Source organism: Petaurus breviceps, unplaced genomic scaffold (assembly GCF_028583685.1).
Source record: "Petaurus breviceps papuanus isolate PSGF00001 unplaced genomic scaffold, PetGlider_PUasm1.0 84, whole genome shotgun sequence".
Taxonomy (NCBI): Eukaryota; Metazoa; Chordata; class Mammalia; order Diprotodontia; family Petauridae; genus Petaurus; species Petaurus breviceps.
The window spans coordinates 729597-751999 of NW_027186645.1; the positions used below are offsets into that span (position 1 = coordinate 729597).

General features: G+C 39.2%; 1 protein-coding gene across 1 annotated transcript in view; it reads left to right on the forward strand.

Moving 5' to 3' along the window:
- CDHR3 (cadherin related family member 3) overlaps positions 1 to 22403 on the forward strand; it is a 101739-nt gene that overhangs the window by 38962 nt on the left and 40374 nt on the right. Inside the window, exons 5-8 of the mRNA XM_069106962.1 lie at positions 3080 to 3174; positions 4128 to 4232; positions 7776 to 7924; positions 10306 to 10495. Of these exons, the coding sequence (XP_068963063.1) occupies positions 3080 to 3174; positions 4128 to 4232; positions 7776 to 7924; positions 10306 to 10495 (539 nt within the window). The remainder of the gene's footprint in view (positions 1 to 3079; positions 3175 to 4127; positions 4233 to 7775; positions 7925 to 10305; positions 10496 to 22403) is intronic.

A 22403-nucleotide genomic window follows, 5' to 3' on the forward strand; every position in this document is an offset into this window, starting at 1 on the left:
TCCACTCATACCACAACCATTCTAGATCAGACCCTCCTCACTTTCTGCCTGGTCTATTACAATAGCATTCTTTTTTTGATTTTTGGAGGGCAACTGGGGTTAAGTGACTTGCCCAAGGTCACACAGCTAGGGTTGTGTGTGTGTTAAGTGTCTGAGGTCAGATTTGAACTCAGGTCCTCTTGACTGTAGGGCTGGTGCTCTATTCATTGTGCCACCTTGCCGCCCCTTACAATAACATTCTAATTGGCCTCTGCATCCAACCTTTCCCCTCTCCAATCCATCCTCCACACAGCTACTGCAGTGATATTACTAAATCACAGGTCTGACCATGCCATTGTCCTGATTAGCAAATGCCAGTGGTTTTCTATCAACTAGGATCAAATACAAACACCTCTGTTTGGCATTCTAATTCCTTTACAACAATACTCCAACCTCACATCCTTGCTTTATTACACATTAATCCCCTTCGTACACTCTTTAATCTAGCTAAACTGGTCATCTCACTGTTCTTCACATATGACAATACACATCCCATCTCCAGGCCATTACTTTGGCTGTGCCTTTTCACCTCCATGTCGTGGAAGGATACCACCTCCTACCCAAAGCCTTTCCTCATCCACCAAGTTGCTACTACCTATCCCCAAATGAGCAAATGACCTTACTACTTTGTATATGTGTATGTGTGTGTGTGTGTATGTGAGTGTGTGTGAGTACATGTTGCTTTCCATTGATAGAATTTAAGCTTCTTCAGAGAAGGGACTTTTTCACGTTTATCTCTGTACCTCCTAGCACTTAGCACAATACCTTGCTTAATAATACTTGCTCAATAAAGTCTTGTTGATTGATGTAGGTATTATCACCCCATTTTACAAATGAAGAAAGAAGATTGAAGAGGCTGTGACTTGCATCACTCACCTTAAACCTCCAGTGCTCAGGACCAAGTGCTTGGCACTTATACCACTTAATAAATGTTTCTTGGTTGACTGATCCCCTGAAGTCGAAGAACTAATGAGTGGCAGGTCTGGGACTCAGATCCAAGTCTTGAGCATCGCCCCTTGTTTTTTATTTGCTCCATTGAAGTTTCTTCCCTTATCTAAGAAACCACGCAGAGGGGCCTGATGTCTGATGGCCAAGGGCTTTGCAAAATTTTTCTCCGGGGCCTGGGACTTAAGCAAGAGGGTAGACTTCATCCAGACTGTTGTTGCTTTTCAACTGGGCTTAGATTGTATTAGATGAAACAAGGGGTAGGGGATGTATGGAAAAATTATGCATGTAAAGAACCCTCAAGGCAATTTCACACAGAGAAATAAACAGGGGACATGATAACAGATTTTTTTTAAGGGTCAGAGGACTAAAGTCTGAAACCCAGCACTACTGGTATTTATTATCTGTATTACCACAGGTAAATAACTTTTTTGGATCTCAACTTTCTTACCTATCAAATAAAGGGGTTGGAGTAGTTCAGTTTCTTAACTGTGTGTGTGTGTGTGTGTGTGTGTGTGTGTGTTATAGATCCCTTTGGAAATCTGGCTGAAGCCTATGGTCCTCTTCTCATAATAATGTTTTTTACATGAAAAATTTTTACTATGACAAAGACATCATGCAATTTTTATGATCTTGGTCTTTCCTTCTTGCCTTTGTACAAGGCCAGAAGAGAAACATTTGCAACTTTTACAACCTTGAATCTGACTCTAGGAATATCACCAACAGCATGACCTTTCCTACCAAATCCAGCAACCAAAAAACTTCATTGTTTTCTTCAATAAAGTTTAAGCAGCCATCATTGGGAACAAAGGCAGTGACTTTTTTTTTGCCATTCTAAATCAGCTGGACTCTCACATTTTTCCTGATGGCAGAATTGGGCTGCTTGGTTTCCACACCAGCTTTTCCCAAAACAATCCCTTTTGCATGAGATATTCCTCCAAATAGGCTTTATTACAAGGCAGTGCCCAAATGAGCTTTCTGGTATTGTTTGTCATGCTGCTTATGGTCTCTCCTGTGGCTTCGGAGCTTTCTAGCAGCACAAAGACCACAGCACTTAACCATGCTGTTGCTGTCTCTGAGAGAAAAGAGGTCATAATAATGTTTTTAAATACATAGAATAAAATAATAGGTTAACAAAGGAAACCAATTATATTGAAATACAGTTATCACAGTATTTTTTTGAAAAAACAAGTTCATGGACCTTAGATTAGTAACCCTTAGACTTAATTGAACTCCAAGGTCCCTCCCAATTCTGTAGCCTAGGATCTATCATCTGTCTAGTCCTATCTACTGGAATTATTCTTTTTGGCATTATTAAGTGTCTCTGTCAAAAACAGAGCATAAGAACTTTAAGCTGACCTCAGAGGAACTTTTCACTCTATTTTCTGTGCATTCTTTCTCTTTCCCATTGGGCACTGAGTTGAGTAGTCCAGTAACTGCACTAGGAACCCCTGGGTAATGAGTAGTGACTACAGCCAGAATCAGATTATCTGATCCACATATTAGACCCTATCTGGAGCTATGGGTGAATTTTACTGAACACTGACAGATGGCAAGGCTTTGTGTTTTCTTTGGATTGGTCCCTTGTGTACTGGCTCACAAGCCAGGGTATCCCTCTCATGCTGAGCTGTCCCTGAGATAGAGTGACAAGCTAGGCCTCGTGAGGGCCAAAGTAGACAAATCAGAGCCAGGAGGCACACAGAAACCATAGATGAAGCCAAGGCAGTGAATGGAGGCAAAGCCAGGTATGGATGTAGGAGAACAGAAGTAGTCACAACGTGCCAGTAACAAGGGGACTTTCAAATGAAGTAAGGTCCCTCTCAGACTGGACACCTTTAACAGTCATCTTGTTGCAAGAGCCAATAGCTTCCTTCCCAGGGCAGTACCTCAATGCATTTGGCAGATCCTGACAGCTCCTAGCCAAGAAACTATTAAGTCTGAGAATTGCTGTTTTGGGAGGTCATTCCAGAAAAACCAAGAGTATTCTATTGACCAAGACTATTTGTTTAGTCACTGGTTTATAGCAACTAGACAAATATGCCTTTAGTGAAAAGAGACACTGTCTTTCACTCATAGTCATTTTTTTGTTTTTTAGTATTCCTTGACCTCTCCCTTGAAGTACTTCAATGTCTCTACAAATGGCGTCCTTTTCTCCACAATAACATTTGATTTTGAAGCAGGACACAACAGGTAGGGACTGGTCAATGCCCTTTCTTTTAGAGTTGTTTGGATACATTAGTGGTGATAGGCAGGAGCTCAAGGAGGAATAATCACTGATGGAAGGAACATTTGAATAAAGACTTTCCAGGTGAGGAAAGCTTGGGTAACCCTGAGTATTCTGTTTCTCTCATATACTCCACCCAGATAGTATTTAAACATGGAGAGCAAAGTTGAGGAAATTATCTGGATGATTCTGCCCAGGTCTCCTCTCCTATTACCCTTTCTCCCTCCACCCTGAAAAAAAAGGGGGAACTACCTTCACACTAACTCAATTATGATCGCCAGAGACATCCAAATAACTCCAGTAAAAGTGATTGGGAAAGGGGAAGATGGGGCTTTTGAATCATCTGGATCTAACTTTAGGTCTTTACTCTACTTTGTGAGTAAAGGAATAGAGAGATTCCAGTGTACAGGTGAGTTACTCAGGAGGGTGGAATAAGAGACAAGGAAGGCAAATGGAGAAAGGGTCTTGGAGAGATGGAAAAAGAAAAGGGTGTTCATGGTGTCACATTATCACCTCTCCTTCCTGGACCTTATTATGGATTTTCTTACTCAAATCTTATCCAAAAGCATTGACTACAGTCCTAGGATCTGAGTTTGAATGCCTCCTTGCCATTTTCTATCTGTGTGACCTTGGGCTTAATCGCTTAATCTTACTGGACTATTTCCTCATCTGTAAAATGGGGGCTTTGGGATGGATGACTTCTGAGGTCCCTTCCAATTTCACTTACATTATTGTATGAACTATGCCTCCATCTTAGCTTTTGTTTTTATCCTTGGTTCTCTTTTGCTGTTATGAAGAAAAGCAAAACTTGGCAATTGAGGGAAGGGAAGAGGCTTATCTTTTACCATTCTCTTTCACCCCATTTTTCACAAGTAACTAAAATATGAAACCCTGATTTGGGTTTGTTTCTCCCTGCTAGGTATGTGGTTGACGTAGAAGTAGAAGACAGCGAGAAGCTTAAAGCCATGAGAACATTCCTAGTAAACATCATAAATGTTAACGATGAAAGTCCTTACTTTACCAGGTAAGCCCAAAGCTCACCCTTCCTCCTATTCTGGTTCTTTGCAAGAGATCCCTCACTGAGGTGGGGAAGTGGAGAAGCACAATTTCAAAGAGCTTTCATGCTTGCTGACCTGTGTTTTCTTTATCCTAAAGGAAAGACAAGAAAGCAATGGCTGATTTTTCAGTTTCACTGTCTCTTTTTCTCTCTCTATGTCTCTCTTGGACTCTCTGTCTCTTTCTATGTCTCTGGCTCAGTCTCTCTGTCTCTGTTTTTTTTTTATGTCTGTCTGTCTGTCTGATCAATTCATTCTAACTCCGGGCTTTTATATTTTTCATTTCCCTGCCTTTTTGAGAAAATAGATGTTGGGATGGTTCCCTGTGGTGAGGAAGGCCTGGTATCTATTTTTGGGTAATGGGGAAAGGATATAATTTTATTTGATGGCTTAACCCAGTGGGCATAGTCACCATTACATGCTCTGATCTTTCTTATTCCACCTTTGAAGTCCTACCCTAGTATACTTTTGTTATTTGGCTATAGACGCAGAGTATCTTTTATTGTCTATCTCTTTGGTCCCCAAAAACACATGCAATAGACCAGTTAGTCACTAGGAAAATGTGAAAAATAGTTGCTCAGTTTAACTACATTTACAGATATGACTAAAGGCAATGTAAGATGAAAGCCAGCTTGTTGTAAGTGGATAGACTGCTGGACTTAGAAGCAGGAAATTGAGAGACATTGTGGCATGACGGAAAGAGAATGAACTTTGGAGTCAGGACCAGAGTACAGATACTGCCTCTGCCTCTTGCTGCCTGTGTGACCTTGGGAAACTTGGTCCTCAATCTCCTCTTCTGTAAAATGAGGGGTTGATCTAGATTCCACCCATTGAGCTGAATCCCACCTCTGACACTTAATGGTTCTGCCATTATGGACGAAGTTACTTAACTTTGCTTACCCAGTTTCCTCATCTGTAAAATGGGGAAGATTCTTGTAATATCAATTTTGGGCAAGTCACTTAATCTCCCTCATCTGTACAATGAGGGTGTTGTACTGGATAATCCCTTCAAGCTCTCTGTCCATAATCCTGTGACCTCCACTTTAATGTTCCTGACACTTCACTTCTCCACCTTAGCATACGTAACTTAAATATGAAACTCCTGGATGCCTAGATGGTGAAAAATTTGCCTGGTTTAAGCTTAGGCGGGACAACATCAAGAAAACTCCTATTTTTTTCCTTCCAGAAGGAGTCAAACAACACATTTTTGTTAGCTGGTTCCCGGATGAAAGCTAGACAGATAGGGATGGGGATTTTAGCTGACATCCCACATCCCTGAGCACACAGCACGGCCTATTTATAAATAGTTTGTGACATCAAAGACTGAATGCAGGGTCAGGAACTGTCACCATACATCACTGCTGATGCACAAACAACCCTTTAGTGAAAGGTGAAGTGTGACTTGAGTCGGGTGCATTCTGCTGCACTACTCTAATCAGGGAGGTGGAAAATCAGGTTAACAGGATCTCGAAGGGGGAAGTGAGTCAGTTTTCAGAGTTCATAGGAGAGAGAATTTGTAAAGGTGCTTGGCTCATACTAAATGGTCCCTAAGTCAAGTGATTGACTCACAGTACAATTCACAGATAGCAGCACCCTGGCCGGGTGTTTTCTCACCCTTGAGATCTGTCAGGAACCTTTTTCATTGCTCTGCTTTTAGGTTTAGGAAAAGAAGCTAGCAGAGGTTTTCTTTAGATGACACCCAATCATCCAGATGGAAAATGATGAGGCTGTCAGTTGCCCAGATGCTCTGCCCATGTAAGAGCAAATATGTTTGTAAACAGCTGCATGTTTTGGCAGGGTCTATCAAGTCCCAAAAAGTAGAAATTCTTTAGGGTGTTGCTGTTGTTAATTTTATAAAACAGTGCATTATCTAATTCAATTCAAACCAACATTTATTGAGGACTTATTATGTAAACGCCTGTATTATATCTGATATCAAATTACTAATGGGTCCCAAGGTCACACAGCCAGGTATGAGTGAGAGGCAGGGTTTGAACAGAGGTCTCTCTGCTCTACTCATCTTGTTTCTGCTCTTGCCTTACCCTCCAGAGGCCCTGCCAGGGAGGAGCTAAGCTACTCAGCTCTCTATTCCCTGTGATGATCATGAGTCCTCCTTTTCAACCCCACCCTGCCGCTATTTTCTGCCTTGCTGAGTATATTAACACCATCTTTCCATCTCTTTTGCTCGTCGTTTTTAAAAAATTAATTAATTTGCTTTTAGTTTACAACATTCAGTTCCACAGTCCCTTGAGTTTCAAATTTTTTCCCCCTCCCTCTCTTCCCCCCACCATGGCAGCATGCAATCAAATATAGGATCTACAAATACCTTCACATTAAACGTTAGTCAGGTTGTAAAGGATTATAACCAATGGAATGAACAGTGGGAAAGAGGAAACAAAACAAGAAAAGGAAAGAGAGCAAGCAGTTTGTTCCAATCTGCATTGAGACTCCATAGCTCTTTCTCTGGATGTGGATATCTCTTTCCATCATGAGTCCTTTGGAGTTGTCTCTCTTGCTCTTTAGAACTGAACCACCACCATTGCTTCTGGAAAGGATGTGCTCAGGGTGGACCACTGCATAGTTCTACTCACCATTTTTGTGACTTCCTAGACCGTACCTCATCCCCTTGGCTAATATTCCCATTGTGTCGTCTATCCTCTTGGAATGAAACTTTATTGAATTCATTAACTTCTGTGAGTTTAATTATCTCATTTGATGCTCACAACAACTTTGTGAAGTAGGTGTTATTATTACCTCCATTTTACACATGAGGAAGCTGAGGCATAAATAAATTAAATTATTTACTTAGGGCCATACAATCAGCAAGTATATGCAGTAGGATCTGAACACTCCTCTTCCTTACTCCAAGTCCAGCATGCCTTGTATTAGTCCACCTACTGCATAATAGAGATGTACAGAATAGAGATCAGCAGATCCATGTACAATCCTCTGTTTCTGTTTCTCTTTCTGTCTCTCTTTCTATGTGCACACACACACACACACTAATCCCCATTCTCTCTTTTTGATGTTTAATTTCAGAATAAAAGAAAATTTAAAAAACCCCAAAGCTTTGAATGCAATAGAACCAAGGTACCACATAGAATTCTGAAGTGTGTTTATACTTCATGAGAATTCATATTTATAATCCAGATAAACTAGAGGTGATGATTTGTATTACCAAAAAATTGCCTGCCTTGTAGGATTTACTGTTGTTATTGTTGTTTTTAAATAGACTCCCTTTATTACGTTTAAAGTAAGACTTCTTTCACTATAACTGGATTTCAATTTCTCAGATGCAGCTAGGCAGTTATTTTGCTACAAAGGTTGCATCCACAACTCTTCTGAGTTGACACCTTCAGAAGAATTCCCTGTGAAATTCAGAGATGGCCACAGATTGGGTGTAGGAGACAGTGAATACTTGCCTCACTTTCCCTCTACCTACTAATCTAGACTACTGCCAACCCCCAGTCCTTCAATCACTGATTTGCTTCTCTTCTGTATTTGTGTTTCAGCTCAATAAGAGTTTATAGAATTCCAGAGGAGCTGAGCACTGGGACTATTGTAGCCAACATCACAGCCAAGGATCCTGATGATGGAGACTCTATGGGCAGGCTTCTCTATCAGCTCACCACCCCCAATGAGTATTTCATAATAAACCAGTGTAAGACATACATACACATATTCATGTGCACATACAGAACCTGCCATATGTATCCTTCAATTTGGTCACTGAGGTAGCTTTTTTATACTTATCAGTCTTCTGGCCCTGGACATGTTACTCTGAAGCCATGAGTTACAAGGGCCATTTTGGAATCTTTTGTAAAATAGGAAAATAATAGCATTCACCTCACAAATCTGTTGTGAGGAACAAATTTTATATGCATGTATATATGAATATATGTATTAATATATTATACATATTAATATATGTACTAAGGCAGACAAAAGTTAATTAACTTGGATCACAAAGCTAAAAGGTGGTTAAAGCCAGATTTGAACCCAGATTTTCTTGACTCCAAGTCTTTCCACTGCCTCACCAAGTGCCTCCAGCTGTATGTAAAGCCCTTGGCAAACCTTAGAGTGCTAGATTAATGTGAGATGTGATTATGATTATTTTCTGATAAACTTGGTCTACCAGTTGTATGCACTTATCAGACATTAAGGCAGCCCCATCCAGTCCAGCCCAGCCCTATTAAGGTTTGAATTCTCTGTAACAACTGATTTTAAAGTCTATAATACTGATTTGGACTCCCAAGGAACGTCTTCTATTTATAACGCTGTTGCTATGGAACTAATTGACCTCTACAATATGGGTTTTTGTTGTAGTAGTTGTCATTATTGTTGTTTTTTTCCCCTTACAACATTAATTTACCTTTTTTGAGGAGCTGGTTAAAGGTATTAGAGGGAGGTATGCCTGGACAAATGTAGGGTATTGTTAGAGATGAGTCAGTTGATGTAAACAGCACTTTCATCTCTTTGAAAGGAACACCATAAATCCAATGCTTTATTGGGCTCTGTTCTTCACTTTACAAGAATATACCCTGGCCACGTCACTGGAAAGAGTTGAATAGAATGCTTCTAGATTGCAAAAAAGACATTCTTTTTCAGATGGTTTTTTTACATAAGCCTATAGGCTTATACATGGGCTACCCTAGTAGAACAATAAGGCATTTTCCTGATAGACTTTGGAGTTGTGTGCACTTTGGGTACTTTTCTTAAGGAGTAGGGGAGGGGAAAAGGGAGTGGCAGTGGTTGCCTACCTCTGGAAACTGCCTAATATGATAGAAATTTGTAGAGCTTACTTAGGAGGGCCTGTACAACAGTTAAATTCGAACGTATTCTTTAAACTTCTCGGAGAACTGGGATCATTATTATTAAAGTTAATTATTAAAAATTATTATTGCACAGGATCACATTGACCAAATAGGGAAATGGGCTCATTTTTTCTAGTTAATTTCCTCTGTGGGAGCAAACAGTCTTAGAATAAGAGGCAAAGCTCCTCTGGCCATATTTATTCAGGACTTCTCTCCCTTCATCCTTTTCCTGCTCCTTACTCCATACCACTGTATTTGGCATAGTGGATAGGTAGCCAAGACCTGGGTTCAAGTTTGCCTCTGTCACATACTGGCTCTGTGACACTGGGCAAGACACTCACCTTCTCATTGTCTTAGGAAGGTCTCCAAAACTAGAAGTGGCAGGGAAGATACCAATTTGCATTGGTAGAAGCAGCAGCATGGTACAATGGGGAATGGGGTGGTACTCCATCCATTGCCTCACCTAGGGGCCTCCAGCTGTATGTAAAGCCTTTGTTTAGAGTACTAGATACATGTGAGATTGATTATAATTATTCACTGACAACATGATATATCAGATGTCTACACTTATTAGACATTCAGGAAACCCCATCCAGTCCACCCCAGTCCTATTACAGTCTGAGTTCTCTAACAATTGATTTTCATGTTCTATGATGATACAGTAGATAGAATGCCAATCCTGGAGTCTGGAGGACCTAAGTCCAAATCCAGTTTCAGACATTTACTAGCTGTGTGACCCTGGGTAAATCATTTAACCCTGTTTGCCTCAGTTGCTCATCAGTAAAATAAGTTGGAGAAGGAAATGGCAAACCACTACAGTATCTTTGTCAAGAAAACCCCAAATGGGATCATAAATTATCGAACACTACCACAATACTAATTTGGGCTCCCAAGGAACATGGCTTCTATTTATAATATGGTGGGGAAAGCATTAAATTTGAATTAAAAAGATTTTAGTTTGAATCCTCCCCCTGCTGCCAGTTCTCTGTTGTGAGAGTCTCAGATTCCTTATCCATAAAATGAAGAGTCTTTCTAGCTCTATATCTATTGTCCTATGAGCTTCCAAAATTGATTAAATCTAATCCCATCGCACCATAGGTCACCTTCATATAAGGATATCTTATTCCTATTTTTCCTGAGCTTTTAAACTCTAGATAAGCACCGATGTAACCATTCTTCCTTCCTCTTCAAGAAGCCAAGTTCTTACCTTTGTCTCCTGTCTGCTTAGTGACTGGTACCATTCAAATAGCCAGTAGGCTAAATCGAGATGCTGGTAAACTGAAACAGAATCCGACCATCCTTCTGGAAGTTCTTGTGAAGGATAGACCCAGAGGGGGTCAGGAGAACCGCATTCAGATAACCTTCATCATTGAGGACATTAATGACAACCCTGCTGCATGCAATTCCTTTACCTTCAGGTACTCAAGTCTTTGCCTCTTTTTTTTTACATAATTGCCCTAAAGTGGCTCCAGCGAAGGCTTCTGGTTTCCCTGAAATACTTTCAATGAACTTTTGAGGGAAGCAAAGGAGATTTTAAGGCTACTGGGAAATGGCTCCTTGAAGAATGAAAACCCATCTGTGGTATTTCACCTCCATCAAAGTTACTCTTCTGCTTTGTCAAAACCTGCTGATGACCCTGGGATCTCAATAGATATATAGTAGAGGGCTACAAGTTTCAGAAAGTCCTGTCAAAATAGGAAGGAGGATAGAATTGGCAATGAACTGGCCGGTTATCATGTGAGGATCAGCCCAGCTGAGTGCTAAGAAACACATCACCAGAAGGTCGGTTCCCTGGTGATGAATTTATTTTTGACCATAAAAATTTATGAAGACATCTAAAGTATACAGAGAAGGGTTAGCATAGAGAGTGCCCACACTGATTAAATCATAGATCTTTCAAAGTATTAAAGAAGTACTAGTTTAGCAGGTTTTTTTTTCTTTATCCTATTTGCTTCTCCTCTATTGTTTTCACCATCCCCCATCCCCTCCTATTTTTTCTTTTCTTTTTTTTTTCTATTTCTCTTCTTTCTGCCTTCAGGGTTGCCCCTCCCTCCTTTTTTTTAATCACAGCATTGATACCCCTACCACTACTTGTGCTAAGTCTTAGACGGACCTATTAGAACCTCTGTGTGATTTGCCACTCCCATGATTATGGATCCCAGTGATAAGTTGTGGAGTCAGTATGATGGGCACTGAACCTGGAATCACAGGACCAAAGTTAACATCCCAACTCTGCCACTTCTGACTCTTACGGTCTTAGACAAGTCACTTAAGTTTGGTGAGGTTTTGCCTTTTTCTTTTATTTATCTCTAGTGCTGTATAGTAATAGTAAGCATTTAATAAATGCTGATGTTTGACTGACTTGAGGAAATTAAACTAGATAACCTTCAAGCTCCCTTGTAGTGCTAGAGTTAGGGTTAATTAATTATGTAATAAGAATATCATTATTATGCTAGGATTCTTTACATGAGTGGTGATAATGAGCAAATCCATATGGATCTGGACTAACAACTTAAGACTAATAACTAAGAATACGTTGATTCAATAGTATAGACTGCAACCTATCTATGCTTTCTCATCCTGTGAGATCTTGGTTCATCTCCTTCCATAAAAACTCCCAAGATGATCTACCTAATGCACTAGAAGCCTTTCTCGGTGTCTCTGGACATCCCATGGGTACCAGTTCAGCACTTGGGTTGTCTATCTGTTATTCTTTGCTTTTACTATATGCTCCATTTCTGATCATCTAATTTCAGGATAATATCTTTCACCAATATTCTTGTGTATGTCATAGTAGGTAATGTGCTGAAGCCTATTTACACCCACCATGTTTCTTCCCATTGTTCTTTGGGACATCTGCATTTTCTATTCTTCAAACATAGTGGTAGGAGATGGTAATGTAATGCAGCATGGTATAATTGAAAGGATACTGGACTGGGAATCCAAAATAACCTGGGTTAAAATTCTGCTGCTGATAGTTCCTAGGTATGTAACCATAAAAGTCACAGTTTCCTTATCTGAAAAATGGGTATGATTTTAACAACACTTACCTGATGGGGCTGTTGTAAGGACTGAGTGAAGTAATTTATGTAAAGTGCTTTGTAAACCTTTCATGTACTATGTAAATATTATTTACACCTAAAGAATCTCAGGGAAATTCTATACCAGTGTTATGGTTAAACCAAAGTAAATACTTATTTGTGAAAATAAAACTTAGAGCTCTTAATTTACTTTTTACTGCATGATCACAACAATTAATAACAAAATATAAGGAAAAGGAAAACTAAACAAAGTACATGCAGCCTCCTGCTTCTTTCTAACCTCACTTTTTAGCACATTGATTTTGACTCTCTCCTTTACATAGCTGGAGCATGCCTAACTTTTTAAATAGTCAAAAACCAGTTTTGATTCCTAGCTAATAATACATTTTTAAATTTAATTTTTATTTTATGAAATTAATAAACACAAAACAAGTTAGAATTTCCATGCACAAAGTCAAACAGAAAAAAGAAGATTGTATGTGAAAACATACATCTCCATTATGCATTGCTTTTCTTTTCAGGTAGATAGTCAACTGAACAGGAAATTTTCAAAGCTGTCCTGTCTACACCCTTATCAGAAAAAAAAACCCAACTTGCTGGGAAGATTTTTTTTCTTTAATAACTGTTTTCCCTTCTAGTTTTAATTGCATTAGTTTTATTTGTGAAAAAAATGTCCAATTTTATATAATCAGCATTTCCAGTTTATCTTTTGCAATACTTTCTGTTCCTTGTTTGGTTAGTAACTGTTCTTCTATCCATAGTTACCAAATGTATTTTCTTTCTTGTTTCTCTAATTTATTTATGATATGTCCTTTGATATCTGTTATGTATTGTATCAGCAATGCAATATTCACAATGCCTATGGAAATTACAGATATGCTGATGTAATTATCCATCACAAAATATGTCAGGCTTGCTATATGGGGGAATAAGCTAGAAAATTTATTAAAATACCAAAAACTGAGTCCCAAAACCAGAAAGTGAAAGCCATCAGAGTAGTTATGAAATTGGCACAGGTAGATAAAGTAGAAAGCACCTACATTCTCAAGCCTTTAAAACAGAACAGGCTACCTCAGGCAAAGGTCCTCCTCTCCCCACTCACAGCAACTACCCAGTGTCCAGGAAGCGTGCTCCCAGTAGCTCTGGCCCCTGGCAGTCCTCAGCAGGAGTCCTTAGCAGAAATTCTGGCTGACTCAAAAAGGGCTTCGTGCTGCTGCTGCCTCTTCTGCTGCTGCCGCCGTCGCCGCCACTGCTAGCCACCACAGGAACTCTAGCTTGGCTTCCGCTTCCTCTTGCTTTGCCCCTTCCTGCTACGTCAGCAAGTCCAATGGGGCATGGAAGATCTTTAAATCCCATAACCCTTACATGTATCCATTTGATTATTTTTGTGGGATGTTGACCTAAGCCTAATTTCTTCTAGACTCATTTCCCAGTTGTCCTAGCTGTTTTTGTCAAATTGTGAGTCCTTAACCCAGTAGTTAGAGTCTTTGGATTCACTGAGGTATAATACAGTTTGTGTATTCTCTGTATTATATATTTATATTGTGTATATTATATTTGTGTAATTCTCTGTGTGGCCAGTATTCTCTAATCTCACTCTTCTCTGAGGGTTTGGGGTAGCTTCTGCTATGCCATCAATGCAAACCCCAATTCCAGTGTGTTCTCCTCACTATTAGCCACCATTGACTAGTTATCCCTTCTACATTGTGACTTTCCCATTGCAGTTTCAATATATCACAGGTTAGCATAAGAAATTAAATGGGAATTTGGGGGGAGTTTTGTGGAACCTGCAGACTACACAGGAAGGCCAGCAAACAATAGAACCCATGACCAAATACTTAACCCAAATTTTACAATAAGGTACTATAAACACCCCATAAATGAAAAAGAAAAAAATCAGACTTCTCTGGTATGAAAGGAGGAGAAAAAAAATTTATGCAGATTTTCCATACCGTGAGGGTGGAGGCCCCCTAATCCCTGAGAAGTGGAAGGCATAATTGTAGTAACCTTTTTCTGCTTAACTAAGCAACTAACTTTAACAAAGGGACATTTATTTTCAATATATGGCAAAAACAAAAAGACAAACATTTTCCCTAACCTCCAGGACTGCACTTTCCCCTATACCACCTCAGTATCTGGGGAGAGTGGGTTCTGACTTAACACTATTACTTGATAGTGTTGGTTATACTAAGTGTGGATCCAAATGGAGAGTCCTCACATCAGCTACTGCTACAAGTCACACTTGCTCTCCAGGGCTTCAGTGCCAGGCTAGCTGCAATGGACTTCACTCCTGGATTCCCTCACTTTTGGTGACTTGCTTTATTGACCTTTTTAAGATTTATAAGTTCTTAGTTATCTTCAGTATCTTTCACCTAAAATGGAAGGACAGACACTGAGACAAAGTAGTGAGTTCTATGGTTTTTTTTAAATAGCATTTTTCCTGCAGTTACATGATCAAGAAAATTTTTAGCATTCATTTTTACAGGATTTTGAGTTCCAAATTTTTCCCCCTCCCCTCTTCTAAAAATGGTAGGAAGTTTGATATAGTTCATATATGTACTATCATGTAAAAATATTTCCACATTAGTCACAGTTGTGAAAGAAGAAGCAGATTTTTTAAAAACCATGAGAAAGAATAAAATAAGTGAAAAACGCTTCAATATGCATTCAGAGTTCATCAGTTCCTTATCTGGATATGGATAGCATTTTCCTTCATGAGTCCTTTGTACTTGTCTTGGATCATTGTGCTGCTGAGAAGAACTGAGTCATTCATAGTTGATCATCATACAATGTTGTTGTGTATGATATTTTTTCTGGTTCTGTTCATTTCACTTTGCATCAGTTCATACAAGTCTTTCCAGGATTTTCTGAAATCTTCCTGTTCATCATTTCTTTTTTTTTTTTTAAAGCAATTGGGGTTGTTACTTGCTCAAGGTTACATGGCCAGTTATTTTTGTGTGGGTGTTAAGTATCTGAGCCTGGAACTGATCCCAGGTCTCCCAACTCTGGGGCCAGTGCTCTTACTCACTGTGCCACCCTGTTCATCATTTCTTATCGTACAATAGTATGCCATTACATTCACAGACCATAGCTTGTTTAGTCATTCCCCAATTGAAGGGCAGACCTTCAGTTTCCAATATTTTACCACCATGAATAAGGCTACTATAAATATCTTTGCACATGTGTAATGGTAATGGGAATTTGAAGATCCTCCCTGCCCCTTGTATTTGCAATCAAACAGGTACTTAGCACTTAGTTTCAAGTCAAGTATTAAGACCCAGAACTTGTGAATCCCACAGTGGGATAGACTTGTTGATGTAACAGGAAGGGGAAGAACAGGGAGAAGCTAATGCCCTATATAAGGAAAATCCCAAGCTGAGAGAGGGCAGATCTTCTGGGAGTGAGCATCTGGAGGCTGGGCTGCTACTGCTAGAGAGAGAGAGAGAAGAGAACTGAGAACTGAACTGAGAACTGAAAAGAACTAAGAAGAGAAATGAGAACTGAGAATTGAGCAGAACTGAGAAATGAGAACAGAAGAGAAGTGGGAGGAGGCCTGGCTGTGGTGTCAGTACTTTGTCTGTTTTGATGTTACTTTGTCAGATTTGTCTGCTGACAGAGGATGGTGCTGTTGTTACAGAAGCCTTGGGACCTTGCTGCTGGTTCAGAAGCCCTGAAAGAGGATTTTCTTGTTGTATGTTTACAGAAATTCTGGAGGAGGGTCTTGCTGATGTTTTCAGAGGCCAAGGGACTACAATGATGATTTGTGCTGATTCTTTTGGACCTTATTGTTGGGTCTATGTTGATTTCACAAGCAGAAAGTGAATTGATGAGGATGCTGGCAATGTACATGAATGTTATTGTGGCTTTGTTAAGCGTTGTCTTCCCAGGAACAGAAACTGTGAAGGACTTGAGGTGGACTAGATGCTGTGAGCTTCAGTATGGAATAGGAATTAGACAAGGAGCTGGACAACAAGGAGCTGGCAGGAGCTGGGACCATGGAAGGGGAACTATGGAAGTGGAGAGCCAGCCTTGAGTTAAGATGAAAAGACCTCTCCTTGGGTATTTAATGAAAATTGAGAAGATCATGATTTCCTAGGGGTGGAGAACTCTGACCTTTGTACTTTGTGTCCATTAAGGAGATGAGCCTCCTTAAGGATGATTGAATTAAGGACTTACTGAATGAATGTACTTTTTAAAAACTATGTGACCACTTTGGTGAAAACTATGTGGCCATTTTAGTGATAAGTTGTTATGCCATAACATTATGAATGCTGTATTTTGATTTTCTGTGAACGTTTTACCTTAATTTGTTACTGAATAAATAGAGAGTTCACTATACTGTGTAATCAGAACCTTGAAGCTGTTCATAGTAGGAGTCCTCTGGAAAGCTACTCATGCTTGGCTTTACAACATGTAAGTTCTTTTTCTTTTTATGATCTCTTTCAGATACAGTACTGTGGTCTATGTTGACATGCACATGTCAGCCTAAGATGGGGAGGGCACAAGGTCTCTATCCTTAGAGCATTATTTCTCTTCTCTCACTGGAAGTCACAACGCAATTGAAAGTCAGTCAAATAGAAGGGGTCACACCAAGAAAAGGGGCAAGTCTGAGGAGTGCATTTTGAATACCTTCCCCACTCAGTTCTGACTACACAGTTCATTGAAAGACAGGAAAGGTAGGAAGGGACCAGGTTATGAAGGACTTTAAAAGTCAGAGAATTTTATATTTGATCCTTTTATATGATTTATATTTGATATCAATTTTATAATTGATAAGGAGCCACTGGAAGTTATTGAATTTGGAGGGTGGTGACATCATCATACTTGTGCTTTAGGAATGTCAATGTGGATAGCTATGAGCTCTTCCAGCCAGCACACACTTGCCTCCCCCACCATTGCTCCTCTCTCTTAAGGGTTTAGACCTGCCATTTCAAAGTTTGTAAGGGATGGCATTGCTGCCTTCGCTGTTGACGATGACTTCTGAATGTGCAAAGCTGGTTTTGTAGAAGATGCCTCTTGGGTTGTCTTCCTTTCCATTGTTAGGCAATTCGGACATCAGGGTGTGATGGTGGGTATGTGCCAGAAAGACAATTACATGGGCAATGAGACCCAGAGCAAGAGAGGGGTTCTGACCCTGAAGTACCCTGTTCAACATGTATTGTTACCAACTGGGACAACATGGAGAAGATCTGGCATCATACTTTATACAATGAGCTCCATGTGGTCCCAGAAGAGCTTCTTGTGCTGCTCATAGAAGCCCCCCTGAACCTCAAATCCAATAGAGAAATAATGAGTTTAGTTTTGGATATGTTAAGTGAAAGATTTCTATAAGACATTCACATTGAGATGTCTAATAGGCAGTTAGAGATGTAAAACTGGAGGTCAGCAGAAATGGACAAATAGAAATCAGTATTCCATTACATTTAATTCTGTATGTTGTGTACCTAATCTGTTACACTGATTGGCTTCTATACTCTTTATTCAGTTCCAAATAGTTTTAATGAATACTGGTTTGTAATATAGTTTTAAATCTGTTCCTGCTAGGCCCCTTTTCTTTCCATTTTTTCCCATCATTTCCCTTGAGATTCTTAATTTTTTTCCTCTAGTTGAATTTTGTTAGTATTTCCCCAAGATTTATAAAGTAATCTTTTGGAAGTTTACTTGTTATGGCACTGAAAAAGAAAATTTATTTAGGTAGTATTGTCATTTTTTATTATACTGTGGTGTGCCCAAACCATAAGTAATTAGTATTTCTCCAATTATTTAGTTCTATCTTTATTCTTGTAAAGAGTGTTTCATAGTTGTATTGATATAATTCTTGTGTGTGATTTGGAAGGTAGCATCCCAAATATTTTATACATTCTGCAATTATTTTGAATGATATTTATCTTTCTATCTCTTCCTTTTGAGTTTTGTTGCTAATGTATTGAGTCACAAAGTCAAGAATTCTTTGGGCAAGTAGCTTCTGTAGGATTTCAAAATAGTGAGACTTCTGACATTTTTGAAAGAAATCTCTACCAGAAGCAAAATCTTTTAGAAAAAAAAGTCCCTTCTATGGTTCTTGTTGAAGCAATCCTGTCCTTTTAAATCTTCTCTGGAATAAATCTCTTCTTTGAACTATTCTTTGTGTAACATCAGTTTCATTTAACTCTACCAAAGAAACTATAGATATTATTACTATATCTTTAAGAGCCAAATGTATTTTGGTGTAATTTATGTTAAAGTATTTCTACTATCAGGAAAGGAGTAGTTATATTTTGGGGACTTCCCATGTCTATATTCATCACCCTCATAAAGGTAGAACTTGGAAACTTTTGTATCTGGCTCTTTTCATGGTTAATCATCAGGTCCCTTTCCAAGCATTCAAATTTGGGAGAAGGATGCCATCCCTATTTTCCTGTCTGTTATTGAAGTTGCTCTGAGGATGCTTTCAATGAGATTTTATGTAATAGGTGACTGGCCAGTAAGTATCCAGTCCTTATTAGCATGTGGAGCATGTCCTGCTTGAAGCAATCTCCATCATGGATGGTGGAGCATGACTGATTACTCTCCTCTTACCCTGTGGCAAAGAGGTTTTTTGATCAGTTACTAAGCTGGAACTGGGTATGGCCTTAGGCGTTTTGGTCCCTGCCCAGTCCATGGTCCATAATAAGTACACAACCCTACTGTTGCTTTTGTCTTTGTTGTTCTGTCTTTTCTGCTTTTAGTTGAAGGAATATTGGAGATAGCTATGACCTTCTGAACTTTAGAGGGCCAGATGAGCAAGCTTCCATCAAGTCCAAAAGCTGGAGTCCATAGTGGAGTATGCTAACAGTTGAATCCAGTGAGGCACCAGCACAATATGGAGAGTAGATCATCTTAGCTCATCCCAGCAGTAAGTCATTCTGGTAGCCAAGATGCCATACCCTGCATGAAGGGAACAATTCATCTAATGGCTATTCTGCATTTAGAAATGAGCTTAGCATGAAATTAATTAAATTAGATAAATTAAAATTTAAAAATTAAATAGATTAAATTACATAAATTAGAAATTAAATTAGCAAACACTTTGTAGCAAACACTGGTTTGAACCCACTCTTCCCAGGGACCAAGGTGATATAAGGCAGAGCTCTCCCTATAGAGGAGAGAACAGGTGGAGGTTTTGTATTTCAGATTTTGCCATATATGTTCAGCAAATATATCTCTGTAAAGAATAATTGGTGTTACTGGTTACTTGATATTGCGACATTCATCACTGGGTCAATCAGTGACATAATGGTGATAAGTAACTGTAAATGGTGATATTGGGAACAATACTAAATAGGGACTTGGGTGGATAATATTAGGAAAGTATCCCAACTTCCACTTGCACTGGCAGGCCAGGTTTCTAGAGGACCGCCAGCATCTATATGAAGACTATATATAGAACATGAGATTTTATTCCAATACTCTCCTTTAATTGAAAAATAACCAATCATTCTGCCCATTTGCTCAACAGACTACAGAATGTGAATTATAAGAGAATAACAAAGGGATTGCAACTTTTTCTTAGACCATTTCTTTATGGACTTCAACAAAGATAAGGAGACCATCAACAAACATTTATTGAGCATTTATTGTGTTAGGCACAATGTAAAATAGTAGAGAAACAAAGACAAAGTTTAGTAGTTTCATAGTCTGTCCAGAGACAATCTACTTTGAGCCATAATCGACAAATCCAATGGCATACACCAATTGTTGGTCACAAATGAGATAACATATATATGGCACATTGCAGACCTTGAAGTGCTAAACACTATCTATTATTCTTATCATAAATGCTATCTGAAGTGAGGTCTATTTATTCCAAAACTACTTCTGTAAATTTTAAACTGTTAATTGTGTGATCTGAGAACATTTATCAATCCTCTTCCTTCCTACCTACCTTTTTTTTTTAACTAGGAAGTACTAATCCTTCCAATAGCCCAATAATGTCTTGCCTGCAGAAAACCAAGGAATTTTTCAGTATTGCCTTCATCCATTGGTTTAATTTGATCTCTGTATTCAAATCTTCAGTCTTTATTCTTTCTTGGCACACATTGAAAAGGAATAGGTTATAATTCAAATGACATTTTGCTATCAGTGGAGAAAGTTTCCACAAGATGAAGTAGCTATTTAATGTTGTTTTTCAGTACAGTCATGTAACTTGTTTCAGTCATTTTTCAGTCATGACAGATTCCTCATGACCCCCTTTGGGGCTTTCTTCCCAAAGATATTGGAATAGTTTGCCATTTTCTTCTCCAGCTCATTTTACAGGTGAGGAAATTGAAGCAAACTGTTAAGTGATTTTCCCAGGGTCTGTGATAGTAATGGCAATTAAAGATTCCCCTGTATTGGCTTGGTTTTCAAATTGATTGTGTTAAAACCCAGAGTTTGTTAATCCCACCTGTGGGATGGGCTTGTTGATGTGAAAAGAAAGTCCTGAACTGGGAGGAGCTGGTGAGGTAGATTTAGAGAGACACTAGAGAGAGGCGGAAGATCTTTTTTGGAAGCAGCACCTCGTGGAGAGAGAGAGACTAAGAGAATTGCTGGTGGCCGCTTTGAATTGCCCTGGACTTTTGAGACCTGCTCCCTGAGCTGCCAAGGACTGAGGAGACATGGCTGTTTTGCTGGTACTTTGTCTGTCTGTTTTGATGTTGTTTTGCCAGATTTGTCCACTGGTGAAAGACAGTCCTTTTGTTGAAGAAGCCCTGGAACCTGGCTGTTCGCTAAGAAGCCCTGAGACTGTCCTGCAGACAGAGAGTGAATACTGTCCACTGGTGAGGGACAGTGCTGTTGTTGCAGGGGTCTGGGAGCCTTTCTGTTGGTTCAGAAGCCCTGAAGAAGAATTTTCTTGTTGTATGTTTACAGAAATCCTGGGAGAGGGCTTTGCTAATGTGTTCAGGGGTTCTAGGACTGTTCTACAGACAGAGGATAAATTCATGAAGGGACTGGCAATGTATCTTGTGGCTTTGCTAAGCCTTGTCTCCCCAGGAACTAAGATTGCTGAGAACTTGCCTCGTGTCAAGATGAAGAAAAGACCTCCATTTGGGTATTAAGTGCTGTGTTTAAACTTGATGTAACTCTGGGGTAGATTCAATTGTGATCCAGGGGTGGGGAACTTTTGACCTTATGTTTGGAAACTAATCTCCATTTGAGTAGAGGGGCTTTGTGGTGGACTTAATTAAGGTATAGCCTAGGGGTGGAGAAGTATTTAGAACAGAGACTTTGTAATTGATTGAATGATTGGAAGGTCCTGGAGTGGGGTAGTACTTGGAGATTATTTAATCACGCTTAGTAAATGCTGTATTTTGAATGATGTCATGTTTTGATCTTCTCTGTTCTTGGTTTGTCACTGAATAAAATAGAGAGCACCTATGCTGGTATTTTGAACCTGGGAAGTTGCCTTCTTTTGGCATTACATTACAGGGTCACACAGCTAGTAAGTGTCCGAGACCAGATTCAAACTCAGGAAGATGAGACTTGACTTCCAGCCCATCACTCTATCCACTGTGCCACCTAACTGCCCCCGTATAACTTGATGTCGTACAGATAGGTCAAGTAATTAACACAATGCTTTGGTATGACTTCCTTTTTGATTTGGAAGCCATACTTAGTTCTGTTCCTGAGCAATAGTAAAAGGTTTCAGGCTAAGCTGAATTGTAACAGGCTTAAACTATCTCTCTGGAAGATGCCACCTTTTATTTAGATTTTTCTTGACATTATTGTATTGGAGGTATGTTTTGATTAGAGAACAGCTTTCTGCATGAACATCAGATCTTCCAGCTTTCTTTCAATGTTTCAATCCATTTTACATATTAGTTTGTTGTCCTTCATTCTCAAAGAGGATCAAAATGACATTATTATGTTGGAATCAAGGTACAATGTATCCAACTGTGGCTGATCAGAACAACATGAGCTTGGAAGGCTCTGCTACAGATTGGGTCCAAATAGTCCACGTGAACAATTTATATATTTACAACACATGACAAAGCTATGGATGTAGAACTGAGCAAGAGGCTTTGTGAAAATAAGGGAGGTATAAATGTTAAGAGTACTTTTGAGTGGCTACATCTATAATCATCAAGTTAATAATGAATCCGTGAGAGTTCTTGGCATACCTTTATTGCTTCTCAACTGATACGTTGTTTTCATCTAAGTATTTATATTTTTCGAGCTACATATGTATGTATGTATATATATACATACATATATATATATATATATATATATAAACATTTAGTGTGAAGTACATAAACAAGTAGTTGGCTGATATTTGGAGGAGGTC